Genomic DNA, 26173 nt, shown 5'->3' with positions numbered 1-26173 from the left:
GGGTCATTGTGAGGATTAAGTGTATTAGTGCAGAATTGTAAGTGTGGACTTATGAGGGCTTGGACTAGGCTGGTAGCAGGGGAGAGAAGATGTAAAAAGCCGAATAATTTGAACTGAATCATGGAAGTTGGATATAAAGGATGGGGCTCAGACAGAATCCATGATTTTGATGGACTCATACACAGACATAGGAAAACTGGAAAGGGGAAATGATTGCCTAGTTTTCTTATTGGGGCTTGCAAGGAAGATGATCATTCCGATTGGGTAAAAGGTGAGACAGCTGGCTGAATTAGATAAATAAAAACTCTTTGTATCTATCACTAAAAATCATATACATTCAAAAAGTTTTCAATCCCAGAATAGGCATCTAACTAGTCACAGGCATACCTGATTTTCTAGGTCTTTGCTTTCTTTTTTTAATTCACAAATTTTAGTTTTATAATATACTCTGTATTCAAGCATGCAGAAAACTATAGAGAATAAATGTAGCATGCCAGCAGTTATTCAAGGAGTGAAGTAACCATTATAAATACTTAGCTTCAGTGATATTCAATGTTCTAGCTTATATTAAAACCTGTGACCATAAAGGTCATCGCTTACCTTGCCAGACCATCTTACAAAGGTTTCTAGGCTGAGTACAGAGTTTATTCTGCTTTATTGTGACCAAATTGTTCTCTGTCTTCAGTAGTTAGTGACTCCGTTCTACATACACAGTAAGGTCCTATCTTCTCTTATTTCAAGGACTTTCATAACCTAATCTTATATCCCCACTCTTACAGTTCACTACTTATTCTGTTGCTTATTTAGTTGCACTTGCTTATTCTGTCCCCTACACATTCAGGTTTCATTTTCCTGTTGGGATTGAATCAAAACAGGTGGGTGCTTTGGAAAAGTTATCATTTGATGCTCCTTCAAACCCATTCATTCATATGTTGATTTTGCTCAACAAATATTTGTTGAGTAATGATTAGGTGTCAAAAACTGTTCAGGCCTCTTGGGCTCTACCTGCGAACAAAGTAGACAATGATCCCTGGCTGCCTTCTAGTTGAGGAGACAGTAAGGGGAAAAATGATTCCTTGCTAATCATGTTAGAATGTGAGGAATGCTATTTTCAAAAAGAAGAATAGAGCAAAGCCAGGAATCCTGAAGTTACTAGGTGGAAGACAGGTAGCAGTAGTCATGGGTCAGGGTACTCTTCACTGAGAAGGTGAGATTGGAGCAGACTTGAGTGGAGAGAGGCAAGGACTGACACCTGAGGGAAATGGTCCAGGCAGAACAGAAGTGAAGAGCCTGTGCTGAGAGCAGGCCTGGCCCGGAAGCACTGTGGGGCCAGTGTGGCCAGTGTGGGGGGTAGATGAGCATGAGCGCATTGGAGAGAGGGGTGAGAAGGCACCAGGAGGCCAGACCACGGAAGGTTTAGAGACTCTTGGGAGAAAACTGGCTAAAACGCTCGGTGAAATGGAGAGCCGTTGTGGGTTTTTGAGACAAGGAGTAGCATGATCTGACCTAGGTTTTAAATTAATGACTCTGACTGCGGAAAAGAAACCACAGGGGGAGTTAAGGGTAGAAGCAGTGGGAAGTTAGGAGGCTATTGGTATAATTCAGATAACGGAGACTTAGACCTTTGTAGTAACAGAAGGGTGGGGGAAAAACAGTAAGATTTTGAAAACTGACAGAAGCATTTGAGACCCCAAAGCCTAATAATACACAGTGTGGTGCAAATTCGGGGGGGGGGGCGGGGCACTCTCTTTGAGAGCCCAGACTCTATTTGATTTCTCCAGAAATCAACTTTGGGATGGAGAACAGATGGTTTCTTGGCTACGGAAGAACGCTATTAAATCAGAGGGGTAAAGGTGAATCTTTGCCTGATAGAAATGAGATGTTTGCCAACTGGACCCCCAAGGTGTCTATAGCCCAAAGACACAATAATGGCAGTGTCCAAATCAGAGAAAGGCATGTAAGTAATACATGAATCTAGGTTTTGAAGGTCAACTTCGGTGAAAGGAAAAGGAAACAATATATAATTGATTACTGTCCTGGGTGTCTTTATCTTATTCACCCTGTTCTGTCCTGGAAGGATGACCAGCAGGAGTTAAATGTGGAACCAGCCTCCATAGTGGCTTAGTGAGCTTGCTGCTGCTAAGTCGCTTCAGTCGTGTCCGACTCTGTGCGACCCCATAGACGGAAGCCCACCAGGCTCCCCCGTCCCTGGGATTCTCCAGGCAAGAACACTGGAGTGGGTTGCCATTTCCTTCTCCAATGCAGGAAAGTGGAAAGTGAAATTGAAGTCATTCAGTCGTGTCTGACTCTTAGCGACCCCATGGACTGCAGCCTATCAGGCTCCTCCATCCATGGGATTTTCCAGGCAAGAGTACTGGAGTGGGGTGCCATTGCCTTCTCCGATTCCTTCTTCTCCTGGAAAAGTTATCTGTAGGGCTTAGCTCAACATGCTTCAAGCTCTCTGGCTTCTGGTAGCTAAATGGCAGGCTAAAGCCTTAATTCCTATGACATCTGGGAGACAACATCTTGCAAAGTTGGAATGATGTTCTATAGGATACAGTAAATGTCTTAAACCAGCAGCAAATGTGGTGATGTCTTCATAAAGTTAGGATGCATACATCTGGCAACTGAGGAAGAAGAGGTTGGAGTGGCCCCTCTAACCCACTAATAACCCACTGGAATATTGTTATTTTCTTTCCCTGTGACTTTTGTGTTTGGTGAACTTGGAGATACCAGTGCCCCAGAGAAGAATCCTTTTCTTAGGGAATATTGGGAGCTAAGATTGCCCTCTGACCATTGTGGGATTCTTGGTATCAGTGAGCTGATGGGCACAGAAAGGACTCAATGTATCAGAGATGAGTACCTCAATTTCCAGGAAGAAACTGGGTTCATTCTTTACAATGAGGACAAAGAGGGCTTGGAAACTCAGGGGACATACTAGCTTCATTTCTTTCCTTTATTGGGGTGAAGTAGAAAAGAATAGCTTTATTGCTTTGCCAGGCAAGGTGGGTGGAGGGTGAGTAGATCACAGTGTTTCTCCCCCTGGAGGCGGTAATGAGGAGTTTTATTAGGAATGGTTCAAGGAGCAGGGCATGATCAGCTCGTGGACATTCTTTTGATTGGCTAGTGGTGAGTCAGCATCATCAGCTTCTGGTTCCAACAGGCCTGGGGACTATGTGCTTGTGGGCAGCATAAAGTTAACTTCTTCCATATGGTGGGGGTTTCAGTATCTGGTTTCAGGACCTAATGAAGCTCAGTCTTGTCTCATCACAGAAAGAATTCAGTGAGAGACAAAGTGATAGGTAAGAGGTGGATTTATTTAGAGAGAAACACATTCCACAGACAGAGTGTGGGCTACCTCAGGAGGCGACAGTAGCCACTAGCTTCATTCCTTAATATTCAAAATAGTCCTGCTCAGTAGAAAATTTTAACAACCCCATTAAGAACAACTAAGGACCAGATCCTACAGGAATGAACATTTGGGCAATTCCAGCAGATGAAAACTCCTTCCATCCAAGTGTTAGCAAAGGCAAGAAAGCACAAGGACTGGAAGGTGACAGAGGGCATCCGTGATCGACTTACGACTCAGGATAGCTATAAAGGTGGGAATAGTAGCAGCTATGTCCTATGTTACTCTTGTTTTCACCTTCCTGCTTTCTCCATCTGATGTAAGAATCCTAATGATGGTTAAAGTACCAAGTTTCAGGTGGGAGTATAATCAAATTGACAGCACCTGGTGATAATGTTAGCTGACGGGGCTTTGTTGCACCCTGTGTTCTGAGGGCATAGAGTGGATGCTGAGGGGTAGATTGTACTGGGTGGCTTCTGCTTGTATCCGTCCCTCTTCTGTGTTCCAGGAGAGAAACTTTAGAGAAAACATCTAAGTTAATCTTTTCAACAAAACTGTAATAATAATAGATCTTGATTGCCCTCTTACTACATACATGGTATTGCTCTAGGTGTTGAATAGGAACCTGTTCAATTAATCCTCACAGTAGCCTTACATGCTAAGTATCCCATTATTCCCATTTTACAGATGAGGAAACCTAAGCACAAAACACTTCACTAGCTTGCCCAAATCCACAAAGGTGGAGATTAATCTCTGCCCCTTAAGGCTTCTCGGAGGGGATAGGTATGATTTTCTTGTTTTTACAGATAGGAAAACAATGACTTAGAGAAGTAAAGGGATTTATTCTTGATATAGTCACTCCCCCGCCACCTCCAGCTAGAATTCATATGCAGCCCTTTCTAACCTCAAAGCTAATGCTCATGTCTAATGTACTCTGCTTTCTTAATAATACTTCATTTTCAGGGGCCAGTATGAGAAAGAGTTGCTGTGAAATATAGGTTCTATGAACATAAAACAGCTTTTGATATATTCAGAATTTATTTATGGTTTGAAAATAGGCAAATAATCTAACAAATAAAGATTAAGCTTGACAAAAGAAGTGTAAGAATGACCCAGATTTACTAAGTAGTTAGTTCTTTCTTTAAATATCCAGTTTGTTTGAACCTAATCCATAGAAAGTTTGAGATCCAAAAAGGTAAGTGTATTTTTATACACAAAATATAAAAATAGAATAAACATGCTAAATTATATTATTATGTAGTATATTACATATTATATTTAGTATATTCATATTACTTTATATAAATGTATTTTAAAATATATTTGAAGAAATGTAATGGACCTAATTTTAAATCCCTGCTAGTAGATTCTCTAGGAGAACGTTGTTTTTGGAATCATATTCTTTGGTACGTTTGTCAGCCGACATCAGCCCTGATCAAGGTGAAGTGAATACACCGGTCATTTATCATTCACTGACTGAGGAAATGCATGAAACCAGAACCAGAGACAAGAGCCTGAGAAGGGAAACCACAGTGGCCAGGGTGCCAGTAACTTATTTTCGTGTTAGTGACAATCTTTCACCTTTTACTAGTGAAGAAGGGCAGGTATAGGTTGGCATGTGCCGTATTAATAGGTTTCTTTCTATTACCCATGCCCTTGGAGATTTCCTCCTTTGGAATAGTGCCAGCAGCCTCCTCTGTCCAATATCACAGACTTCTGGCTTTCTAACAGTTGAAAATGATCTGCTTTTCAGATAATACCATCCAGTCGATTTTCTGCTGCTGCTGTTGCTGTTCCGTGCAGAAGCGGTAAGTCCGAGGGCAACTTCTTGGGTGGAATCTCCCTGTTTCTTTGAATCTGCTGTTCATCTGCCTGGGAAACTCCTCCCATTTTCTCCCTATTGAATGGCCATTCGTTTAAAGCTAGCGATAGGTCACGTGTCAGGTCCATGGTCTTTCTCCAGTCTCTTGGACTTAATTGCTCCTTCCGTTGTGTTCCCAGAGCATGCGGCCTGGTTCTGTATTTAATATTTGTTTCATGCATGCTATTTATGTGTCTGTGTCTCACTCTGTAATTTTTACCTTTTAAGGGCAAAAATCCTGTCTTATTTGAGATTCTCCCTGAAACTACCAATGTCTTTTATACTTTGGTGCCCAGTAAATGATGCATAAAGAGAAAAATCCAGGGTGCCATGATAATAGTAACAGCCAGCATTCAATGGGAGTCCTATATGTCAGACTGTGTTAAAAAGTTTACGTTTTTAGCTCTTAGTAACTCTCAAAACCACCCTTTTTATTTGTTTTTACAATCCCCATTATACAGATGAAGAAATGCAGGCCTAGGGAGGTTACATTGCCTAAGGCCACACTATAAAAATGGTAGATCTGGGATCCAAACTCATGTTCTTAATCACTACACCACGTCTACTTTTTAACAATAGATACTTTCAAATGAGGCGATGCATGTGAAATGTGAAACACTGTGCCTGACACAGAGTAAGGTCTTCATTATCGTGATTGTAACTGTATGCCCTTAAGAGTCACCAGACTCTATGTTGCCCACGTGACATGTATTTTCTCAATTTTATTATTCATAACAACTCTATATGCTCTTAGTGTCTCTGGTGCTAGATTTAAAAAAGTAAAATAAAGTTCTGAGAGGTCCCAGAGTGCCTTGCCCAAGGAGTTAGGAAGTCTTCTAAATAAAAAATTGGAAGGAGACTTTATTACTAGCTTGTTTATAGTCTAGTGGATTTATAGCTAAGAGTAAAATAATCCTTTATAACATGATTATTTTTCAATGTCAGGCAAGTGAGGACACAAATAAGCCTTAGCAAAGATGAAGAACTTTCAGAAAAATACACACAGCGTCGCAGACCATGGTTCAGTGACTTGCCAAGTAAGAAGCAAGTGAGTATCATTTTGAAGGGGGAGAAGGGGTTGAGGAAGGTGGCATTTTTAGGGTCTGTGCTTCGTGAGGTACCATTTGCTATCCTGCCCAGAACCTAATGTCATGCTTGGCACATAATAAGTTTTCAATAAGCTTTTAGTGAATCAACAGCTTAGAAGAAAGGGAAAGAAAAAAAGACCAGTTAAAATGGCCTATTCTGCAATATTTTGGCAGAATTTGAAATTGGGGAAAAAATGCCTTCTGGCTATCGCCATTTTGAGGCCAGGATCAGTTTTCAGTTCAGTGTTGGCAAATAAGTTTTCTTGGGAAGTTGATAAGCCCATACACAAGCTTACAGCATATTAAAGGGAAAAGCTGGTTGGGTTTTTTTTTTCTTCCTCCTTTTTCCAAAGGAGAAAAATCCTTAAAGTGAAATTATTAAGGAGGAAATAAAATTTTAAGAATTGTGACATGAAAAATATTCAGTGCCATGCTGGCAAGAGAATTTGTGATCTCGAGAATTTACAGAATGACGAGTGTGTTGCTGGATCAGAAAATTGTTTTGTAGTTAGTCATTTCCTACGTTTTTACCATCAGGGCTTCTGCTTTACTGCAGCTAGCTGGGAGAAACAAGGCGGCAGGGAGATACTCTCTACCCTTATTCTTTTTTAGCTCAGATCACTTAAACAGTAGTAGCACGACTCACTTCTTAGTGTTTTACAGTCCAACAGGGGCCATGGGCAACCATCAAAACGCAAGCCACTGCCTCCCCTCCCACCCTCTGAGGTTTCTGAAGAGAAGATCCACGTTAAGGCACTGTACGATTTCCTGCCCAGAGAGCCCTATGATTTAGCCTTAAAGAGAGCAGAGGAATACCTTATCTTGGAGAAGTATGATCCTCACTGGTGGAAGGCAAGGGACCGCTTGGGGTAAGACTGGTGGTTTGTTTTTACCAAATATTTCCTCTTTCAGTCCCTAAAGTCTTCCGAAGTGTGAAATAGACTCCGTTTAGCTTATTAGAGAAATAGACTCTGTTTATTTTCTCAAGCTTTATAACTCTCCCTTGTAAATGAAACAGAAGCTGTTCCCACACCTCTCCATCTGTATGAATGGGCATTATAATGCTGTGATTTCAGGCAGACTCTCCAAACTAGGCACATGTGGCTTTATATCCTGATGTAGCCACAGACTGCTGTGTGTTTTTGGGCAAATTACTAATCCTCTCTGTTTCCCTTCCCTCCTTCTTTTCTCCCTCCCTCCTTCCCTTCCTTCCTGTCTTTTCCCTTCCTTTCTTTCTTCTCAGATATAGCCACCAGGGAAGTCTCTATAATTGACATAGAACACTATATTAGTTGCAGGTGTACAACATAATGATTTGCTCTTTATATTTATTGTGAAATAACCCCTACAAGTCTAGTTAACATTCGGCAGCGTACATAGTTACAATTTTTTTTCCTTGTGATAGGAACTTTTATGATTTACTGTCTTAGCAACTTTCAGACATGCAATATGGTACTATTTTTCACTTTTAATGCTTTTTAACTTTTTTAAATTATGAAAATAAGGTAACATTTACAGGAGACATGGAAAATATAGAACAAAGTTACATATAGTTCTATTATATATAATTGTTTTTAGGTAGGTAAATTAAGATGTTTAGTTAGAGTTTCAACATCAAACTCTCAAAAATTAATAGAATGAATATACAGAGAAGTAGAAGGATATAGTAGACCTGAAAAGCACTATGAATCAATTCAACATAATATAAATTTATACAACTTTCACACAACAGTAGGATACAAATTCTATTCAAGTTCCTATAGACAATAAAAAGAACTAAAATGCCTCTTGGTGAAAGTAAAAGAGGAGAGTGAAAAAGTTGGCTTAAAACTCAACATTCAGAAAATGAAGATCATGGCATCTGGTCCTATCACTTCATGGCCAATAGATGGGGAAACAATGGAAAACAGTGACAGACTTTATTTTTTGGGGTTCCAAAATCACTGCAGATGGTGACTTCTGCCATGAGATTAAAAGACACTTGCTCCTTGGAAGAAAAGCTATGACCAACCTAGACAGCATATTAAAAAGCAGAGACGTTACTTTGCCCACAAAGATCCACCTAGTCAAAGCTATGGTTTTTGCAGGAGTTATATATGGATGTGAGAGTTGGACTGTGAAGAAAGCTGAGTGCTGAAGAATTGATGCTTTTGAACTGTGGTGTTGGAGAAGACTCTTGAGAGTCCCTTGGACTGCAAGGAGATCCAACTAGTCAATCCTAAAGGAGATCAGTCCTGAATATTCATTGGAAGGACTAATGCTGAAGCTGAAACTCCAATACTTTGGCCACCTGATTCGAAGAACTGACTCAGAAGACCCTGATGCTGGGAAAGATTGAAGGCGGGAGGAGAAGAGGACGACAGGGGATGAGATGGTTGGATGGCATCACTGACTTGATCTACATGAGTTTGAGCAAGCTCCGGGAGTTGGTGATGGACAGGGAAACCTTGTGTGCTGCAGTCCATGGGGTTGCAAAGAGTCAGACATGACTGAGCTGCTGAACTGAACTGAATTGATAGACAATAAACTAGGAGACACTGGAACGTAATTCAGGGACATAAGACCAGGTGCAAAAATTTCATGGTCTAAATGTATTGAAATCTTACAGAAGTCTGTTCTGTTATCACTGTGGAGTTAAAACATGCAATACGGTACTATTAACTCGTCATGATTCTACACATCATATCCCAAGCCTCATTTATTTTGTAACTGGAAGTTTATACCTTTTGATCCCCTTCACCCATTTTATCTCCCTACAACCACCCTTTGCCTCTGGCAGCCACCAGTGTATTCTTTGTACTTTGAGCTTGTTTTGTTTCAATTTTTCATTTTTTTGTTTTTTTTTTAAAGTTTCACATGTAAGTGAGACCACATGGTTTTTGTCTTTATTTCACTTAGTATAGTGCTGTCAAGGTCCGTCTATGTTGTTGCAAATGACAAAAATTTTATTCTTTTTATGGGTGAATAATATTTCATATATACCACATTTTCTTTATCAATTCATCCGTCAGTGGACACTTGGTTGTCTCCATATCTTGGCTATTATAAATAGCATTACAGTGAACATGGGGGTGCATGTATCTTTTTAAGTTAGTGTTTTCATTTTCTTCAGATAAATACCCAGAGGTGGAATTGGTGGATCATAAGATAGTTCTGTTTTTAATGAATTTTATTTGTAAATAAGAATACTAGTTTCTACCATACAAGTTTTTATTCTAATTTATGCTTTTTTTTTTTTTTTGCAATTTGAATTTTTTTTCCTATTAAGCTCTAAGATAGAAACAGAAACAGTGTCTTACTCATTTTCATATTTCTACAATGACTAGTTTTGGAAGTAAACATTGCAGTAGTTTCTGAATGAAATTAGAAAAAAAGGCCCTGGGATACAAAAATACTTCTTTGTACTGCTTGCAATAGATTGTTAATTCTAGACTGGAGTCCTGGGTAGAAAAGAATTCTGAGGAGTATGTCTGCTTTCTGGGAGAGAATTCTTGGCCTTGTCAAGATTTTGAGGTTATAAGTATCTAAGCATTAGAAGTACATACAAATCTCTTTCTTTATGTTTTCTTAATGATTTGGCTCTTTTACCAGTTCTTAATTAAGACTCAACATATGCTGGCGACTTTTCAGTGGGTAAAGAGGAATGATGTCCCAGAGACCATGTAAGTTAGTAGGTTCAGGGCTGTATCAATAACTATCCTTGCAGGTGGTATGTTGTCATGACTCAGACTTAAAGAGAGACAGCACCAATTTTTAACTTCAAAGTTAATCAGTGAATATAGGTTTTAAAAAAATAATATTCAAACATGACAAATAGTGCCCAAATTCTGCTTTGCCACACCTCCAAACCCAGACTCTTTCCCAAAAGTAAGCACCATTATTCATTTAGTGATTCATTTCAATGATCTTCCTGTCCAGATCACTTTCAATGCACTTTCTTGGATGTATTAAAAATATGGTATTGTCTGAGGATTTAATTTATTTAAATCTGACTATACTTTATGTATTGCTCTGCAACTTGCTTGTATTCCTCAATAATATGTCTTGGAGATCTTTCATAATTTTAAATTTCAGATTTTGTTGGTGAAGTTATAGGAAAAGAAAAACTCCTCCCCTGCTGATAAGCATGAAAATTGTTGCCCTTTGACAGCGATTTGCTGTTATCTACTGAAAAGATGTGCTTAATCAGCAACCCAGCAATTTCCCCACTTTGTATCTGTCTTAGAGAAATACTCTTACTTGTACACAAGAAGGCATATTCAAGTATTTCTTTACAGCTTTGTTGTAATAGAGCATGGCTAAACTAGAATATCTATTCTGTGGGGTGCTCTGCAGCAATTAAGAAGAATTAAGTCAATATCTTTCCAATTGGCATGTTTTTAATCTAGTCACTATGATGTCCCAGCGATTATGTTAAGCGGCCCTTTTCCTATTTGCAAAGATATCTGTGTCAGAAAACATCTTAAACTACTAATGTTAAACATCAGAAACTTAGTATTTGTTGTGCAAAGATTTTAGTTGAATGTTGAAATGAAAAAACTTTTTTCTTCTCTCAACAATTTAATTAGTCAAATGAATTTGATTTTCCTCTGCATCCTTGAGGTTTTTTAAAGGGATCTTTGCCACAATAATGCCACAGATGTGCCAAAATTTTGACTTTTGCTTTTGTGTTTGTAGGAATGAAGGCTTAATTCCAAGCAACTATGTGACCGAAAACAAACCAACTAATTTAGAAATATATGAGTAAGTGTCCTCCAAAATATGTCCCGTGGTTAATCTATAAAAATCAGGTACATTTGGGTAACTTATTATTATACATACTGTTTTGGGTCTGAAAAGGGAAAAGAAAGTAACACATTTGGAAGTTTTAGCTTAAGAGACTTTTAATCTTAATAATGGCTGATTCAGAAACTTCTTTTTCTTAAAATTACTTTTTTTTGGTTTTGTTTGGCCAGTTAAAGGAAATTTTAACAGTGACTACAAGAAGCCAAACACTCATCTTGCACTTGTTTTACTGCGAGTCCTAAGTGGAAAAGTTATTATTTTAAAAATGAGGACTTCCTGGTGGTCCAGTGGTTAAGACTCTACACTTCTATTGCAGGAGGCGTGGGTTCCATCCTTGGTTGGGAAGCTAAGACCAAAACTAAATGAAAAATGACGTCAATTGTTCATTAATTAAGTTAGACTTAATATACAGACATGTTACTATAGTTTGACTCATGTTTTGAAGTGTTTAGAAATCGCTGAAGATGAGAAATAGGCTAATGCTATAGTTCAGAAGAACTTTTGATATGTTCACTAGAGTTTTGCTTAGAAACGCATTCTTGTTACACTATATTAATGGATTTAGAAGATAGAAACATTAGCAATCACTACTTAACCCCTCAATCTGCAGATCAGAAAATAAAGTTGAGATATTAATGTACAGATAGAGAGTGACAGGGCTAGCAGTGGTCCTTGTTGTACAGTTACCAAGTCATGTTGGACTCTTTGGGAGCCCTGGGATTGCAGCTTGGCAGGCTTCCCTGTCCCTCACCATCTCCTGGACTTTGCCCAAGTTCATGTCCATTGAATTGGTGATGCCATCCAACCATTTCATCCTCTGTCGCCACCTTCTCCTCCTGCCTTCAATCTTTCCCAGCATCACGGTCTTTTCCAGTGAGTCAGCTGTTCACATCAGGTGGCCAAAGTATTGGAGTTTCAGCTTCGGCATCAGTCCTTCCAAAGAGTATTCAGGGTTGATTTCCTAGTCTTTTATAAATTTAGGTTTGTAGTTTGAGCACTTGAGTGCCCTCCCCCGACTTAGATACTGGTTTTGCAATTAGCATATGTTCCAATAGGTTGTATTAGGTGATGTGAATTGAGGCATTAGAACAGGTACTTCCCTGAGAACCAGGCAAATTGAAAGAGAACTCAGCCTTGGACTGCCTTGCTGCTCATTGAAGCCCATTTGTAGGCCAGACTAAGCATGTCTGCCTGCCTGCCAAGTCGCTTCAGTCATGTCTGACTCTGTGCGACCCTATGAACTTTAGCCCACCAAGCTCCTCTGTCCATGGGATTCTCTAGGCAAGAATACTGTAGTGGGTTGCCATGCCCTCCTCCAGGGGATCTTCCCAACCCAGGGATAGAACCTGTGTCTATTACATCTCCTGCATTGGCAGGCAGGTTCTTTACCACTAGTGCCACCTGGGAAACTCCAGACTCAGCACATCTGTCACCGAAAACACCCATAACCTTACCAGACCTTTCTGCTGGCTGTTTCCATTCTCCTTCTCAAGTCTCTGTCCTCAGCTCCATCACTGTGTCTCGTCTCTCTTCCTCTCCTTTGCTTAGCTTGTCATAACCCCTCTCTTGATCTGTGTCATTTAGCTCTGCCCTGAAATTCCTTCTCCGCTGACCCCACCTTCCTTAGCAAATAGCCTCACAACTCTCTACAGTTGCTCAGGCATGCCCCATGCATGGAGTTGGGGGTGGGGAGTGGGCAGGGGAGAGGAACTCACCACTAGCCCCAGCTGAAGCTGCTCAGCATGAACAGGTCTCTTTGAACTCTTTGAAGGCCAGATCAGGGAAAATTTTGTTTGAAAATCTCCTGCTAAGAAAAACCAGAAAAATAAGATGATCTTATCACTATATTCTAACTTCAGTTTGGATTTTCCTGGAAATTAAAGAAGACCTGTGTGAAGGTACCTAACACAGTGCCTGGTGGTTAGCAAGTGGACACTCAGTAATCAGCAGGGCTACTTTTCTTCCTTCTGTTATGAATTGATGCGCTTGTTGCTTCCCCTGTTTAGACCAGGCTTAGAGTCTGGCTTTAACAACTTGTTTATACTGTAGATACTGGATCACAAATTAAGCCACTCTGAAGTTAGATAATCATCTCATTTCCTTAGCCTGGATTTATGTTTCTGTAAGCCTTCTTTTATAAATGACTCTAATTATGAAAAGACCAATTTTTAATTTTATTATGGTTTTAAGAAGGTTATTAAAATATAGATCATCAATATAAATCACTAAAATTGATCAACCACTTACTATGCACCAAGCACCATTCTATTGACTGTACAGAAATTACTGTCCCATGTTGAAGTGCAGCAGTATGGGCTTATAAATCAGAGAAATCTGGGTTCAAATCCTGGCATCGCTCTTGACTAATGGTTCAGCTCTGAGCAAAGTTACCTAATGTCTTTAAACCTCTGAATGATCTGAACCCTGGGGACAATAATGCCTGTCTCATTCCGTACATAGTAGCTTTTCAATACATTCTAGAAGTTACGACTATTTCCTTGAACTGTGAAACAAGAAAGACATTTACAGCTTTGTCCACCTTGCCTAGTATAACTGGTACACTACATTCAGAGTCACTTCAGTCGTCCACTTAATTTGTTCGATCTTTATCGTTATGTACTTAGGATAATATTAGATGTTAGCTGTTGTAAGCAGTGGAAGCACAATACAGAATACACAGAAGGAGTCCTGGTTTTCATGGAACTTACAGTTTCACAAGGAAATAGACATTAAGCAACCCTGAATTGACAAATAGACACATCATTTTAAATTGTGGTGTTATGAAGGAATAGTATGGGGCACAGGAAGGAAACTAGGGGAGGGAATATAATTTAAATGAGCATGCTGAGACCTTTCTGAGGACGTGACTTGAGGCCTAAAGGAGAAAGGAGAGAGTTAAGGGGCTGATGGAAGAAGGAATCCTGTCCCTGTGGGCTTCTGACATCTCTGGGGATCCTTTATACAGAGAAATGTTTATGGCTACTTTGGTTTGAAATTAATATTCAAATTATCAACAATGCAATAAAAAAACTTTGTTTTCAGTAACCTTTCAAATTGAACTTTTAAATCTTGATATACTATTTATAAATCTAAAAAACAAGAACAATTACCTAAATTCATACTTGACAAAAGTATCCTTAAACAATCCATCCTATTTACAAACTCAGTTAATTAAGTTTCCTGAAACATTTAACTTGCATAAATAAACTGAATAAATTCAGTTTTCTTTATAAAGGACATGCCTGACAGGTCAAATTTGCAATTGTAATAGCCCCTTGTAAGTCCTTACATGATCCTGGAAATGTAATAAATTAAACATAAATGTTTAATTAAGCATAATGTGAATTGAGTTCTTTTAACCATGTGAATATCATTTTAAAAATTAATTATTCTCAAACTTCAAATATCAAGTTGAAGTGTGAAGTGAAAGTTGTGTCCAACTCTTTATAGTCCATGGAATTCTCTAGGCCAGAATACTGGAGTGGGTAGCCTTCCCTTACTCCGGAGGATCTTCCCAACCCAGGGATCAAACCCAGGTCTCAGGGAAGCCCAAGAATACTGGAGTGGGTAGCCCATCCCTTTTCCAACAGATCTTCCCCACCCAGGAATTGAACTGGTGTCTCCTGCATTGCAGGTGGATTCTTTACCAACTGAGCTATCAGAGGCTTCCCTTGTGGCTCAGCTGGTAAACAAGTTGAAGATTAGTTACAAATCTTAAAGGAAAGACAAAAAACCTGATATGCCAGATTCTCTTAAAATTTTTGATATTTTAAGTAGCAGACATTGATTATTCTGAGCTATGGATGTATTGTCTGACTTATCTCATTTTCTCTACACTAAATGCTTAATCTTCTCAGGGTCAGAAAGTCACCTGCTGCTGCTAAGTCACTTCAGTCGTGTCCGACTCTGTGCGACCCCATAGACGGCAGACAACCAGGCTCCTCTGTCCCTGGGATTCTCCAGGCAAGAATACTAGAGTGGGTTGCCATTTCCTTCTCCAATGCATGCATGCATGCTAAGTCGCTTCAGTCATGTCCGACTTTGTGCAACCCCATGGACAGCAGCCCACCAGGCTCCTCTGTCCATAGGATTCTCTAGGCAAGAGTACTGGAGTGGGTTGCCATTTCCTTCTCCAGAAAGTCACCAGTGAAGCAAATTAACTTTCTCAGATCTAATAGGGTTTCCAGGGCTAAAACTCAAAGCCACAATACTATTCTTTACTGATTAAAAATCTAAGACTGGCACATGGGAGGCTTACATATATGTTCCATATGTGATGATTGTACTCAACCACAGTTAGATGTAGTAAAAAATGTATTAATAGAATCCCCACTCCAATCCTGTGTATTGGGGCTTCTAATGACATCATTCAATATTAATTTTATAGTCAGTGTTGTCTCAATAAAGAAGTTGCAGCCTTACCTATTGGAAAAACACAAAACAAAAAACTCTTCTACCTTTTATCATCTGATTTAAATAGTTAAAATTCTAAAATACCATGCCTCAACCTCCTCTAAATTACATTTATCCTTTTTCTGCCTTTTATTTATCATTATTGTAATGCAGATGGAATTCTGCCTTATTTTAACTGATCTTAAATTCATCATATACTTCTATCTGGTTCTTTTGTTACTTTTTTGAAGTCATTCTGAGAATGGCTTCCACACGGATGGATTTTTAATTTATATTTAAACACAATTAATATATTTTATTTATCACTATAATAAAAAAATACAAAGCAACAAAATTAACACCAACATGATAGTGGGTAAAGAAACATTATTTAGAAAAAAATCAGTTTATGTAATTCCTCCCTTTTGAGTGTCATTATGCTGTTTTCTGGAGAAGGCGATGGCACCCCACTCCAGTACGCTTGCCTGGAAAATCCCATGGACGGGGGAGCCTGGTAGGCTGCAGTCCATGGGGTCGCGAAGAGTCGGGCACGACTGAAGTGACTAAGCAGCATGCTGTCTTCTCTTTTCACAACTTCAGTCTATTTCAGTGAGCTATAATCATTAGTCTCTTTTTAGCACCCATATTTCATAACTTAGCCAGTATGGGGGCCTCTTTAAATTGGTCCCCTGTAAATTTAACTCTGCCTCATTTATTTTGAAAAATTTCTTCTTTCTACAGCAAGAGGTCTCAGACGCAACTTGAAATTCCCTCCCACAATAATAATATTCATTAACAAATATTGAATGATAGGCACAGTTTAAATTCACAGTTACTCTTGTTCCCATTAGCAATAGGCAGTTATATGACTTTGACTAGAATCATCTGTAATCATCCCTTGTTCTCTGTGGTTCATCCTTTTAAAAGACCGTTTTCAATTTAAGAGCGTTAATATTAATATTTTAAACACCTGGCCACGCTAGTTAGTGGCAGCTTTCTACTATAGAAGGTTAGGGGAAGTCCACATGAAGAGACAGGTTCCATTGTCCCAGGCAGGTATGAGTCTCATTCAGCCACCACTGGGCTCCCCCACCTGACTTAATGCCTGGTTATACCCACACCCTTTCTTCCGCTGTCCACAAAAATAGTATTTCTGGTAATATTAGATTAGCTTCTTTTTAAAGGCTTGTTTTGGAATGAAAGTGTTTCCTTTTTCTTTTCTTCTCCTCTGTTCTATCGTCACTTCCTCTCTCTTTCCCGTACAACATTTGCTTACTGCTTAGGTGCTGTCACATCACACCATATGTTTATTTATTAAAAAAAAAATAAAAACAACTTTTTGTTAAAGATTTTTTATGTGGACCATTAAAAAAAATCTTTACTGAATTTGTTATAATATTGCTTCTGTTTTGTTTTTGGTCTTTTGGCCCTGAGGTATGTGAGATCTTAGCTCCCAGATCAAGGATCAAACCCACACACCCCTTGTATTGGAAGATGAAGTTTTAACCACTGAACTTCCAGGGAAGTCCCAAAACCATATGTTTAAATTACAGTGTTCATTAATTATGATTACTGTGTGAACGTCTGATATTTTAAGGTCATTTAATGACGTGTTTCATGCAGAGACAACAGGAAGGCTGGAGGCAGAAAAGGGCTTGGTGAATTTCAGCTGGGAAAGAAATCCAATGTGATGGAAGTTTAGTGAGTGAAGGAAGAATGAGGAGAATATGAGGCCCAGGAGGGTGTGGGGTGGGGTGGTTAGTATACTGGTTGTTCCATTTACTCTATTAAATTACTGACTTTACTACAAGGTGGCATACTTTGGAGCTTCCCAGGTGGCTCAGTGGTAAAGAATTTGCCTGCCAATGCAGCAGACATGAGTCAACCCCTGACTGGGGAAGATCCCTGGGAGAGAGAAATGGCAACCCACTCCAGTATTCTTGCCTGGGAAATCCCAAGGACAGAGTAGTCTGGCGAGCTACAGTCCATCGGGTCTCAAAAGAGTTGGACATGACTTAGCAACTAAACAGCAACAACAACATATTTAGGAGAATCAGATAAGTCAGTGTGAGTTTTAAGTTTGGAAAGGTGACGACACGTGTAAGAGCAGGCAAATAAGATATTCCTGAGGGGAAAGAAATGTGTATGTTTTAGTTGGGTTTAACCAAAGCTCAGGAAAGTGTTTATCGAAGATGATGACTTTTTAACCACATACATTTCATGGAAATTTTCAGGAAGTTAAACCATTCAAAATTAAGTGTGTTAAACCAAGTGTGTTTCAGAAAGTTGAGTTGAAATATGGTAGAAAAATGAGATACTGGCTTGTAATTAATATAACTGTTAAATAAATCACTTGATATATTATTATAGTACATTATTGTTTATGTGAATTAATTAGTCCCTTTTTAAAATTAGTTCTGGAGTGTGTTTTTTTAAATGAAGGAAATGGAACAGGGTTTTTTTTCTGGAAACAAATGATATATAACATTAAAAAATTATTTTTATTGCTCTTACAGGTGGTACCATAGGAATATCACTAGAAATCAGGCAGAACATCTTTTGAGACAAGAGGTAATTTATCCATGAATAATTTTGTGGATAGTTTCAAAATTTCTGAGAGAGGTGAATTATAAATACTCAGCTAAAAATGTTTTATTACTTCCTGATTTTTTTAGTTCTAGAATATTATTACAACTTCACTGGTACTACATTTTCTATTAAATTATAAACTAGATTAATTTGTATCAAATCATGTTTTCCATTGATTTTCACCACAATTTCACATACCTTTCTCCTGAAATGATTTCATCTCTAACATACCAAAACTGCTTCATTCACTCCAAAGTGCATTCTGCCAGAAGGGTCTCTAATTGAATTGCCTGTATACATTTGCATCAATGTCAGTCCAATAGATTCTGTCCTGAGCTTAGCTTAGACTCGTAAAAAGCATAAATACAGAAAAATACATGCAGCTGCACTTTCATTCTTTGGGAACAAAAGGAAGAGTGGAGCAGCAAACTTAGATCAAAACTGCTCATTTAGGTCAAAACAAAACAAAACTGAGTATAGTTTAAATTTCCAACTGACGGTAAGTATCAGCTGTGGGTAAATGCATAGTCAAAACTAGAAAGTAGCTGAGAAGTATGCATGTCATTATGACCTGATGTCAGATGCTGAGGAAATCTAGTAATATGAGTGAGAAAAAAATCAGTTCTGTAACTCAAAACTCAGTGCCAGTAATGACCTATGACACAGGGAAGATCCAGTTAGTATTTGGGGGATAGGCTGAGTACGAGGAACACAGACCTCTCAGGAGCTGGTGGGGATGGAGGTTGGAGGTCTGGCCCGGTCTCATTGGCTACAAGAAAAGGGAGCATGACAGCCAATGTGATATCTGCCTGGCATGGTGACATTATATATTAGCTGGTTCAGAACGGACAAGGAAGATGTAGTGATAAGCAGGCAGAACTGGAGAAAGGAAGTGGACAATTCGGTCCACGGAAAGCAAGCTTGTCACAGGCAATATGGCCCGAATCACTGGGCTGGGTGGGTTCTACATGAGGTTCTGCATCTGAGAGGAAGCCAGAACAGGGTGAGAATCTGGCCTCCCTACCAAGAGTAGAATGGAGCATTTTGTAGCAAAACCTCCATACCCCCAACCCAGATATCACAAATAGTAGCACTGATCATAACGTTCTTTAATAAAATAAGACATTACAGAAGCTGTTGAGGCCCACCCCTTCCCTTATCTTTTTGGTTCTCATTTCTCAGAGGCAACCGCAATAGAGGAACATGTTCCCATTTTGTCCATGGGTTTATACTTTTATCGCATGTATGTGTATAAACAACCTATAGTGCTATTTTATGTGTTTTAATATTTGATGTCAAGGAGAGCACATATATGTTCATTTTTTAACCAAACATTATATTTTCCATTTAATTCATAGGCATACACATGGATCAACACATACCTTCAACTATTATGTACTATTTCATTATGAGTATATAAAATATATCAATTTTATTGTAGATAAACATTCTAATCATTTCTAATTTTTCACTCTTACAAACAGTGCTGCAAAGAACATCCTTGTGCATGTCATCTTGTATACAAGGGCAAGGGGTTCTTTGAATTACACTCCAAAATGGAATCATCTGGTCAGAGGATATGTGCAGATTTAACATTACTAGATACTGTGTATTCAAATCAGGATTCAGGTACTTAGATCAATTTATACTCTTACAGGGAGTGAAAAAGCTGGTTTCCTACACGGGCTTTTCTCACGGTTCAGATGGAAAGGGATCTGCCTGTAATGCAGGAGATCTAGGTTCGATCCCTGGGTTGGGAAGATCCTCTGGAGAAAGGCATGGCAACTTGTTCCAGGATTCTGCCTGGGAAATCCCATGGGCAGAGGAGCCTGGCAGGCTACAATCCATGGGGTTGCAGTCAGATATGACTGAGTGATTAACACACTCATATTCCTACTAACAGTGGGTAGTTTCGCATTTTCCCCCCAATTCATTGAGTGAAAAATTCTGTATTTTAAAATGTAATTTCTTTGGTAAACAGTTCAGTTGAAGTAACTTTCCATGTGTCTTTGACCAGTTGTACTGCCTCTGCTGTTACATGCCTGTTAATATCCTTTGCTCATTTTTCTATAATGTGTTTGGTTTTTTTAATACTGATCAATATGTGTTGTACTTAAGAAATATATATTCTGAATACCAATCTTTTGGCATTATGTGTTACAATGATATTTTTTGGATTTCTGGCTTTTTGTAAACTTTAGAGTATTTTCATATACAAAAATTTTAAAATGTTAATGTCAAATCTCTCAATATTTTCCTTTATGATTTCTGCTTTTTGTTTTGTGTTATTTACTCTAAGAGATTCCTCTCTCTTCTGAGATAATAAAGGAATTTTATATTTTTCATTAAATGTTTTAAAGATGTGCTTTCACATTGAGGTCTTTAATCTGTCTGAAGAATGTATGTATGATGTTTTAAATACATACATATCTTTCCTATATATATTAAAATATTTGTATAATTTACATATTTTCCAATTTTTATTTTTAAAATTATGCCTGGTTTGAATTTTATTTGGTTATGAGTCATTTAAAATATATATTGCTAGTTTGGCTTTCCTCAATTTAGCATTTTTCCTGTTAAGTTCAAAGTGAGCCCGGCTTCTAATTTTCTGTTCTCTTTGTCTGGTTTTGGTATAAATGTTATCCTAGCATCATAAAATGAGTTGGAATGTGGGGGTTTTAATCTCTTTTTCTAATCTCTGAAATTGTTTATATTAGATAGATGTTATTTGTTTCTTGAAGGTTAGTAAAAGTTTCATAAAATAGTCTGGCAAAGACCACATCTACCCTTTTAAGAAAGAGAAAAATATACATTACTCCCTTCTCCACTTTGACCACTTTGAGTAAGTAAATGGAAGTTTTGAACAGACCGTTTGCTGTATACTCATCGTGGATTATAATTAAGCCCTAGTTTTGACTAGCCTGTTTACCATATAGTGAGTTTTTGTACATTCCAGTTACAGAGATGTTCCCTTGAGATTTTGGTGAAATTTAAGGGAAGCAGAAATCTGCATTTGCAGTGAAAAATGATTGGTCTGTTTTTCATATTTAAGGGGTATGTGGCTATTTTCATGCTAATGTTGATATCATATGCATTCTTTTCATGATCTTCTTCTGCCACTATAAACATATCAACAAAAAAGTCATTTTCAAAATGCAGTTTTTAAAACCTGGGCTTTATTAATAGTAGCAGTTTTGAATATGTAAGGTTAGTAGCTGCAGAAATCAAGCACTAGGTGGCACCCAGTTATCTTAACATTGGAGATATTGATATAGTTGTCAATTTTTTTAACTTACTTATTTTAAAAATTTTTATTAGAGTATAGTTGCTTTACAATGTTGTGTTGGTTTCTGCTGTACAGCAAAGTACATTTTACTGTTTTAAACAATGAAGGTTTCTCTGGCTAGTCTCCCTTTTTAAGAAACTTTCTGAAAATATATGTTTTGTCTGTATGAACTTCAGAATTACTTTGCCTTGTTTAAGAAGTCTTCCTGTTGTTTGCATTAAATTTACAGATTAATTTAGGCAAAATTATTTATGCATTACAAATCAGTGTGTTTTGGGGACCAGTTTGTTCCAGGATGTATATATTAATTATTCACACAGAAAAAAATCAAAATTAGACCCAAACCTCAAGCAAAAATTGATATTAGATGGATGAAAGACCTAATTAGAAAAAGCAAATGCTTTTGTATTTTTCAGGAGAATTTTAAGGTTTTCTTCATTTAACACATGCATGTGTATTTTTAAATTTATATTAAAATAATTTATCTTTTTGTTTCTATTATAAATGGGCATATCTTTTTATTTTTACTTTTGAAATCTCTTGATTTCTATGAATTAATTTTGTAACTGATGACTTTGATGAATTCAAAGTTTCTTAAGAAGTGGATTTATTTAGAGAGAGACACACTCCACAGACAGAGTATGGGCCATCATAGAAGGCGAGTGTGGCTCAACTATTTTACTATAGTAGTTTTTCAGTTGATGCTCTTAGGTTTAGGTACATAATCTTAGCAGTAGCAAACAGATTATTTCAACCCTCTTTTACAGTTTTAATTCAGGGTTCTAATTTCTGCCTCATTTAATGGCACTGGCTAGTTTCTTAGAACAGTTTTAAATACCACTGCTGACAGCGGGCATTTCTTTTTTCCTAATTTTAGTTAGAATGATTTCCACATAAAGCATGATGCTGGACTTGGGACCAAAGTAAATAAGGGCTATTGTGTTAAAGAATATACATATATTCCTATTTTATAAAGAATAAAAAAACCTTGATAATAGAAATTGAAATTAAGTGCTTCTTCAACATCTATGGAAATTTAAGTGAGATTTTTCTTCTCAGATCTATTAAATGTTGACTCATATTAATAAAATTCTTAATGTTACATTACTTTTACCTTCCTGTATGTAATCCCTCTTGGTTATGGTGCATTATTCTTTTGTTTTGCTACTGGATTCGGTTTGTTAATATTTAGTTAGGGTTTTGGCATTGATACGAGTGAAGACTGGTTGGTAATTTTCCCTTTTGTGCACAATCTTTGCTATGTTATGGTATGGATATTGAGCCTACTTTTTTATTGAGCCTATTTTTTCTTTTCATATGCTCTGGAATTATTTAATTGATCTTTTTTTTTAAGATTTAGTAACATCACAGTGCAATGTAGTGCTTTTTAATGTTGAAGCTGTTTTAAAACCTTATCTGCTTTTCAATTTATTAGGTCTATTAAGATTTCTAGCTTTTCTGGAATCAATTTTGACAAATTTTATGTTTTGCTAGCTACTTGTCCATTTTATTCAAGTTTTCAAATATATAGAGCCAAGAAGACTTTTTTTTTCTGAATCCTTGTGACATTTTTAATAGATTTCCTCCACTATTTATTAATTAGGTTAACTAGTAGGATACCTATTTTATTGTTTTTCCGTAGACAACCAGACTTTGAATGTAATTACTGTCTATCTATATTATATTTTTGTTTTTATAATTTATTATTTTCTGCCTTTGCCTTTATTAATGCTTTTCTTCTACTTTACCTGAGTTTATTTTATAATTCTTAACCTAACTTCTTGAGTTGGATATGTTTATTTTGTATTCTTCTCATTTATTGATATAATAAGACTGTGAATTTATTTCTGAGTATTGCCTGAACTATATAGCAGAGGTCCTAATAAGTAGTGTGTTAGTATTCTAGATTTTTTCATTTGTATTTGAATTTCCTTTTTTATTGAAACATGGTTGACATGTTTCATGTCAACATATTGTTACATGGTAAACGTATTTTATTAGTTTCAGGTGTATGTACTGCATATTGATTTGATATTTGCATAAATTATGAAATGATCACTGTAAATCTAGTCACATTCTGTCCCCATACCGGAGAAGGGAATAGCAACCCACTCCAGTACTCTTGCCTGGAAAATCCCATGGATGGAGGAGCCTGGTAGGCTGCAGTCCATGGGGTCGCCAAGAGTCGGAAACGACTGAGTTACTTCACTTTCACTTTTCACTTTCATGCATTGGAGAAGGAAATGGCAACCCACTTCAGTGTTCTTGCCTGAAGAATCCCAGGGATGGCGGAACCTGGTGGGCTGCCATCTCTGGGGTCACACAGAGTTGGACATGACTGAAGCAACTTAGCAGCAGCAGCAGCAGTCCCCATACAAAATTACTACATATTATTGACCATATTTCTTATGTTGTATATTACATCCCTGTGGCTTATTTATTTTCTAACAGGAGGTTTGTAATTCAATCCCCTTCACCTAGTTCATGCTCCCTACCACCCCGTCCCATTGGGCAACCACCCATTTGTTCTCTGTATCTATGAGTCTGTTTTTGTTTTGTTTGCTTTGCTTTTTAGATTACACATATAGGTGAGATCATGTGGTATTTGTCCTTCTTGGTCTGGTTTATTTCACTTAGCATTATACCTTCTAGGTCTGTCCATATTGTCACAAATGGCAAGGTTTCATTATTTTTTATGGCTAGGGAATATTCCATTGTATATGTACACCACATCTTCTTTATCTGTTCATCTATCAATGGATACTTAGGTTGCTTCCATATCTTGACTATTGTAAATAATGCTGCTATGAACATGTGCCTTTTCAAATTAATGTTTTTGTTTTCTTTGGGTGAATACGCAGAAGTAGAATTGCTGGACCATGTGGTTGTTCTATTTGAGGAATCTTCATGCTATTTTCCATAGTGGCTGCATCAATTTGTAATCCCACAAAGAGTGCACAAGGGTTCTCTTTTCTCCACATCCTTGGCAACACTTGTCTCTTTGATGACAGCTTTTCTAACAGGTGTGAGGTAATATCTCAAGGTGGATTTGATTTGCATTTCCCTGATAATTAGCGGTGTTGAGCATCTTTTCATGGGTCTGTTTGCCAACTGTTTCAGGTACTAACCCCTGATCAGATATATCTTTTGTAAATATCTATTCCCATTCAGTAAGCTGCCTTTTCATTTTGTTGCTCATTTCTTTTACTATGTAGAAGGTTTTTAGTTTAATGTAGTCTTGTTCATTTTCGCTTGTTTCCTTTGCTTTGTTTCCGTTTTTCCTTGTCTTCCTTTTGAGAAGACAAATCCAAAAAAAATGTTACTAAGACCAACGTCAGAGAGCATACTGCCCATGTTCTTTTCTAGGACTGTGATGGTTTCAGGTCTTACATTTAAGTCTTTAATCCACTTTGAGTTTATTTTGGGAGAAATAAACTGTGGGAGAAAGTAGCCCAGTTTGATTCCTTTGCACGTGGCTGTCCAGTTTTCCCACTGCAGTTTATTGAAAAGTCTGTCTTTCCCCCATTGTGTATTCTTGCCGTTTTTTGGGTCACAGATTATTTGACCATATAAGCATGGGTTTATTTCTGGGCTCTCTGCTGTATCACTGGTTAAAAACTCTGACCAGAAAAGGCTTGTCTCTTGGTAAGCATCTGGAAGGAGGAGACAATGTATTATGTTCCTCTTGAGGGGGTCACATCATGCTGTTAGGGTTGTGCAGTTCTCACCAGTACTTCATAAGTGTAAATGTTCATGAGTTTGACAAGATCTGAGATATTTTCCTCTGCATGAACGTAAGCAAACTTAATAGACGCAAAGATTTTTTTGTTTGTTAATATCAAACAAACCAAACCAAGCAGTCCAACCTTCAAGTTTATTTAAAAGCAGTTTCAAAGAATGTCAAAAGTATTAGTTGCTAAGTCCTGACTGACTCTTTGCGACCCCATGGACCATAGCCTGCCAGACTCCTATGTCCATGGGATTTTCTAGGCAAGAATACTGGAATGGGTTGCCATTCCCTTCTCCAGGGAATCTTCCTGACCCAGGGATTGAACCCAGGTCTCTCACATTGCAGGCAGATTCTTTACCATCTGAGCCACCAGGGAAGCCCAAAGAATGTCACTGGGGATCCAACTGATAATGTAAACATCAACCTTACTATAATATTCTTCCCTCTTGCCATGTCTCCCTCTGTGTCTCCTATATCCCTGCATGCAAGCATGCTAAGTCATTTCACTCGTGTATAACTCTGCAACCCCATGGACTGTAGTCCACCAGGCTCCTTTGTCCATACGGTTTTCCAGGCAAGAATACTGGAGTGGGTTGCCATGCCCGTCTCCAGAGGATCTTCCTGGCCCAGGGATCGAATCTGCATCTCTTGTGTCTCCTGCATCGGCAGGCGGATTCTTTACCACTACTTCCGCCTGGGAAGCCTGTATCCTTAGAGCAAACAAAATGGTTCTCCTTGCTCTTCTCTCAAGACTTCTCCAAGTCTATTCTCTTTCCATCTGTGTCATAGACTGGTCTTTTTCCCCATTCCTCATCTTCCTAGATGTATTTCTCCCTGCCTCCCTCACCCCCACTTGCCATATTGTTTCTTTGCCTGTAAAGAAAAATCCTGTTCATCTGTCTCAGAGTTCTTATTCATCAGCTCTTTTATCTATTACTTAATCAGTATACAAAAATAGCTAAATGGTGGGGTACAAGGTTGTCAAATGCAGTATTAGAAAAATCACGAGCGAAGTTTTAAAATGCTCATACATTGCAGATTCTTATCCCAATTTTATTTTATTTTATAGGTATGACATCTAAATCTGTAA

At 37.9% G+C, this 26173-nt stretch overlaps 1 protein-coding gene across 1 annotated transcript in view; it reads left to right on the top strand.

Moving 5' to 3' along the window:
- Positions 1-5086: 5086 nt before the first annotated feature.
- TXK (TXK tyrosine kinase) overlaps positions 5087-26173 on the top strand; it is a 41782-nt gene continuing 20695 nt past the window's right edge. Inside the window, exons 1-5 of the mRNA XM_052642103.1 lie at positions 5087-5157; positions 6156-6258; positions 6962-7167; positions 10976-11041; positions 17992-18046. Coding sequence (XP_052498063.1) covers positions 5087-5157; positions 6156-6258; positions 6962-7167; positions 10976-11041; positions 17992-18046 — 501 coding nt within the window. The remainder of the gene's footprint in view (positions 5158-6155; positions 6259-6961; positions 7168-10975; positions 11042-17991; positions 18047-26173) is intronic.

This window comes from Budorcas taxicolor, chromosome 6 (genome assembly GCF_023091745.1).
Source record: "Budorcas taxicolor isolate Tak-1 chromosome 6, Takin1.1, whole genome shotgun sequence".
In the NCBI taxonomy this organism is placed as follows: Eukaryota; Metazoa; Chordata; class Mammalia; order Artiodactyla; family Bovidae; genus Budorcas; species Budorcas taxicolor.
Note: the sequence above shows the minus strand (reverse complement) of the source record. Positions and strands in the feature narration are given on the sequence as shown.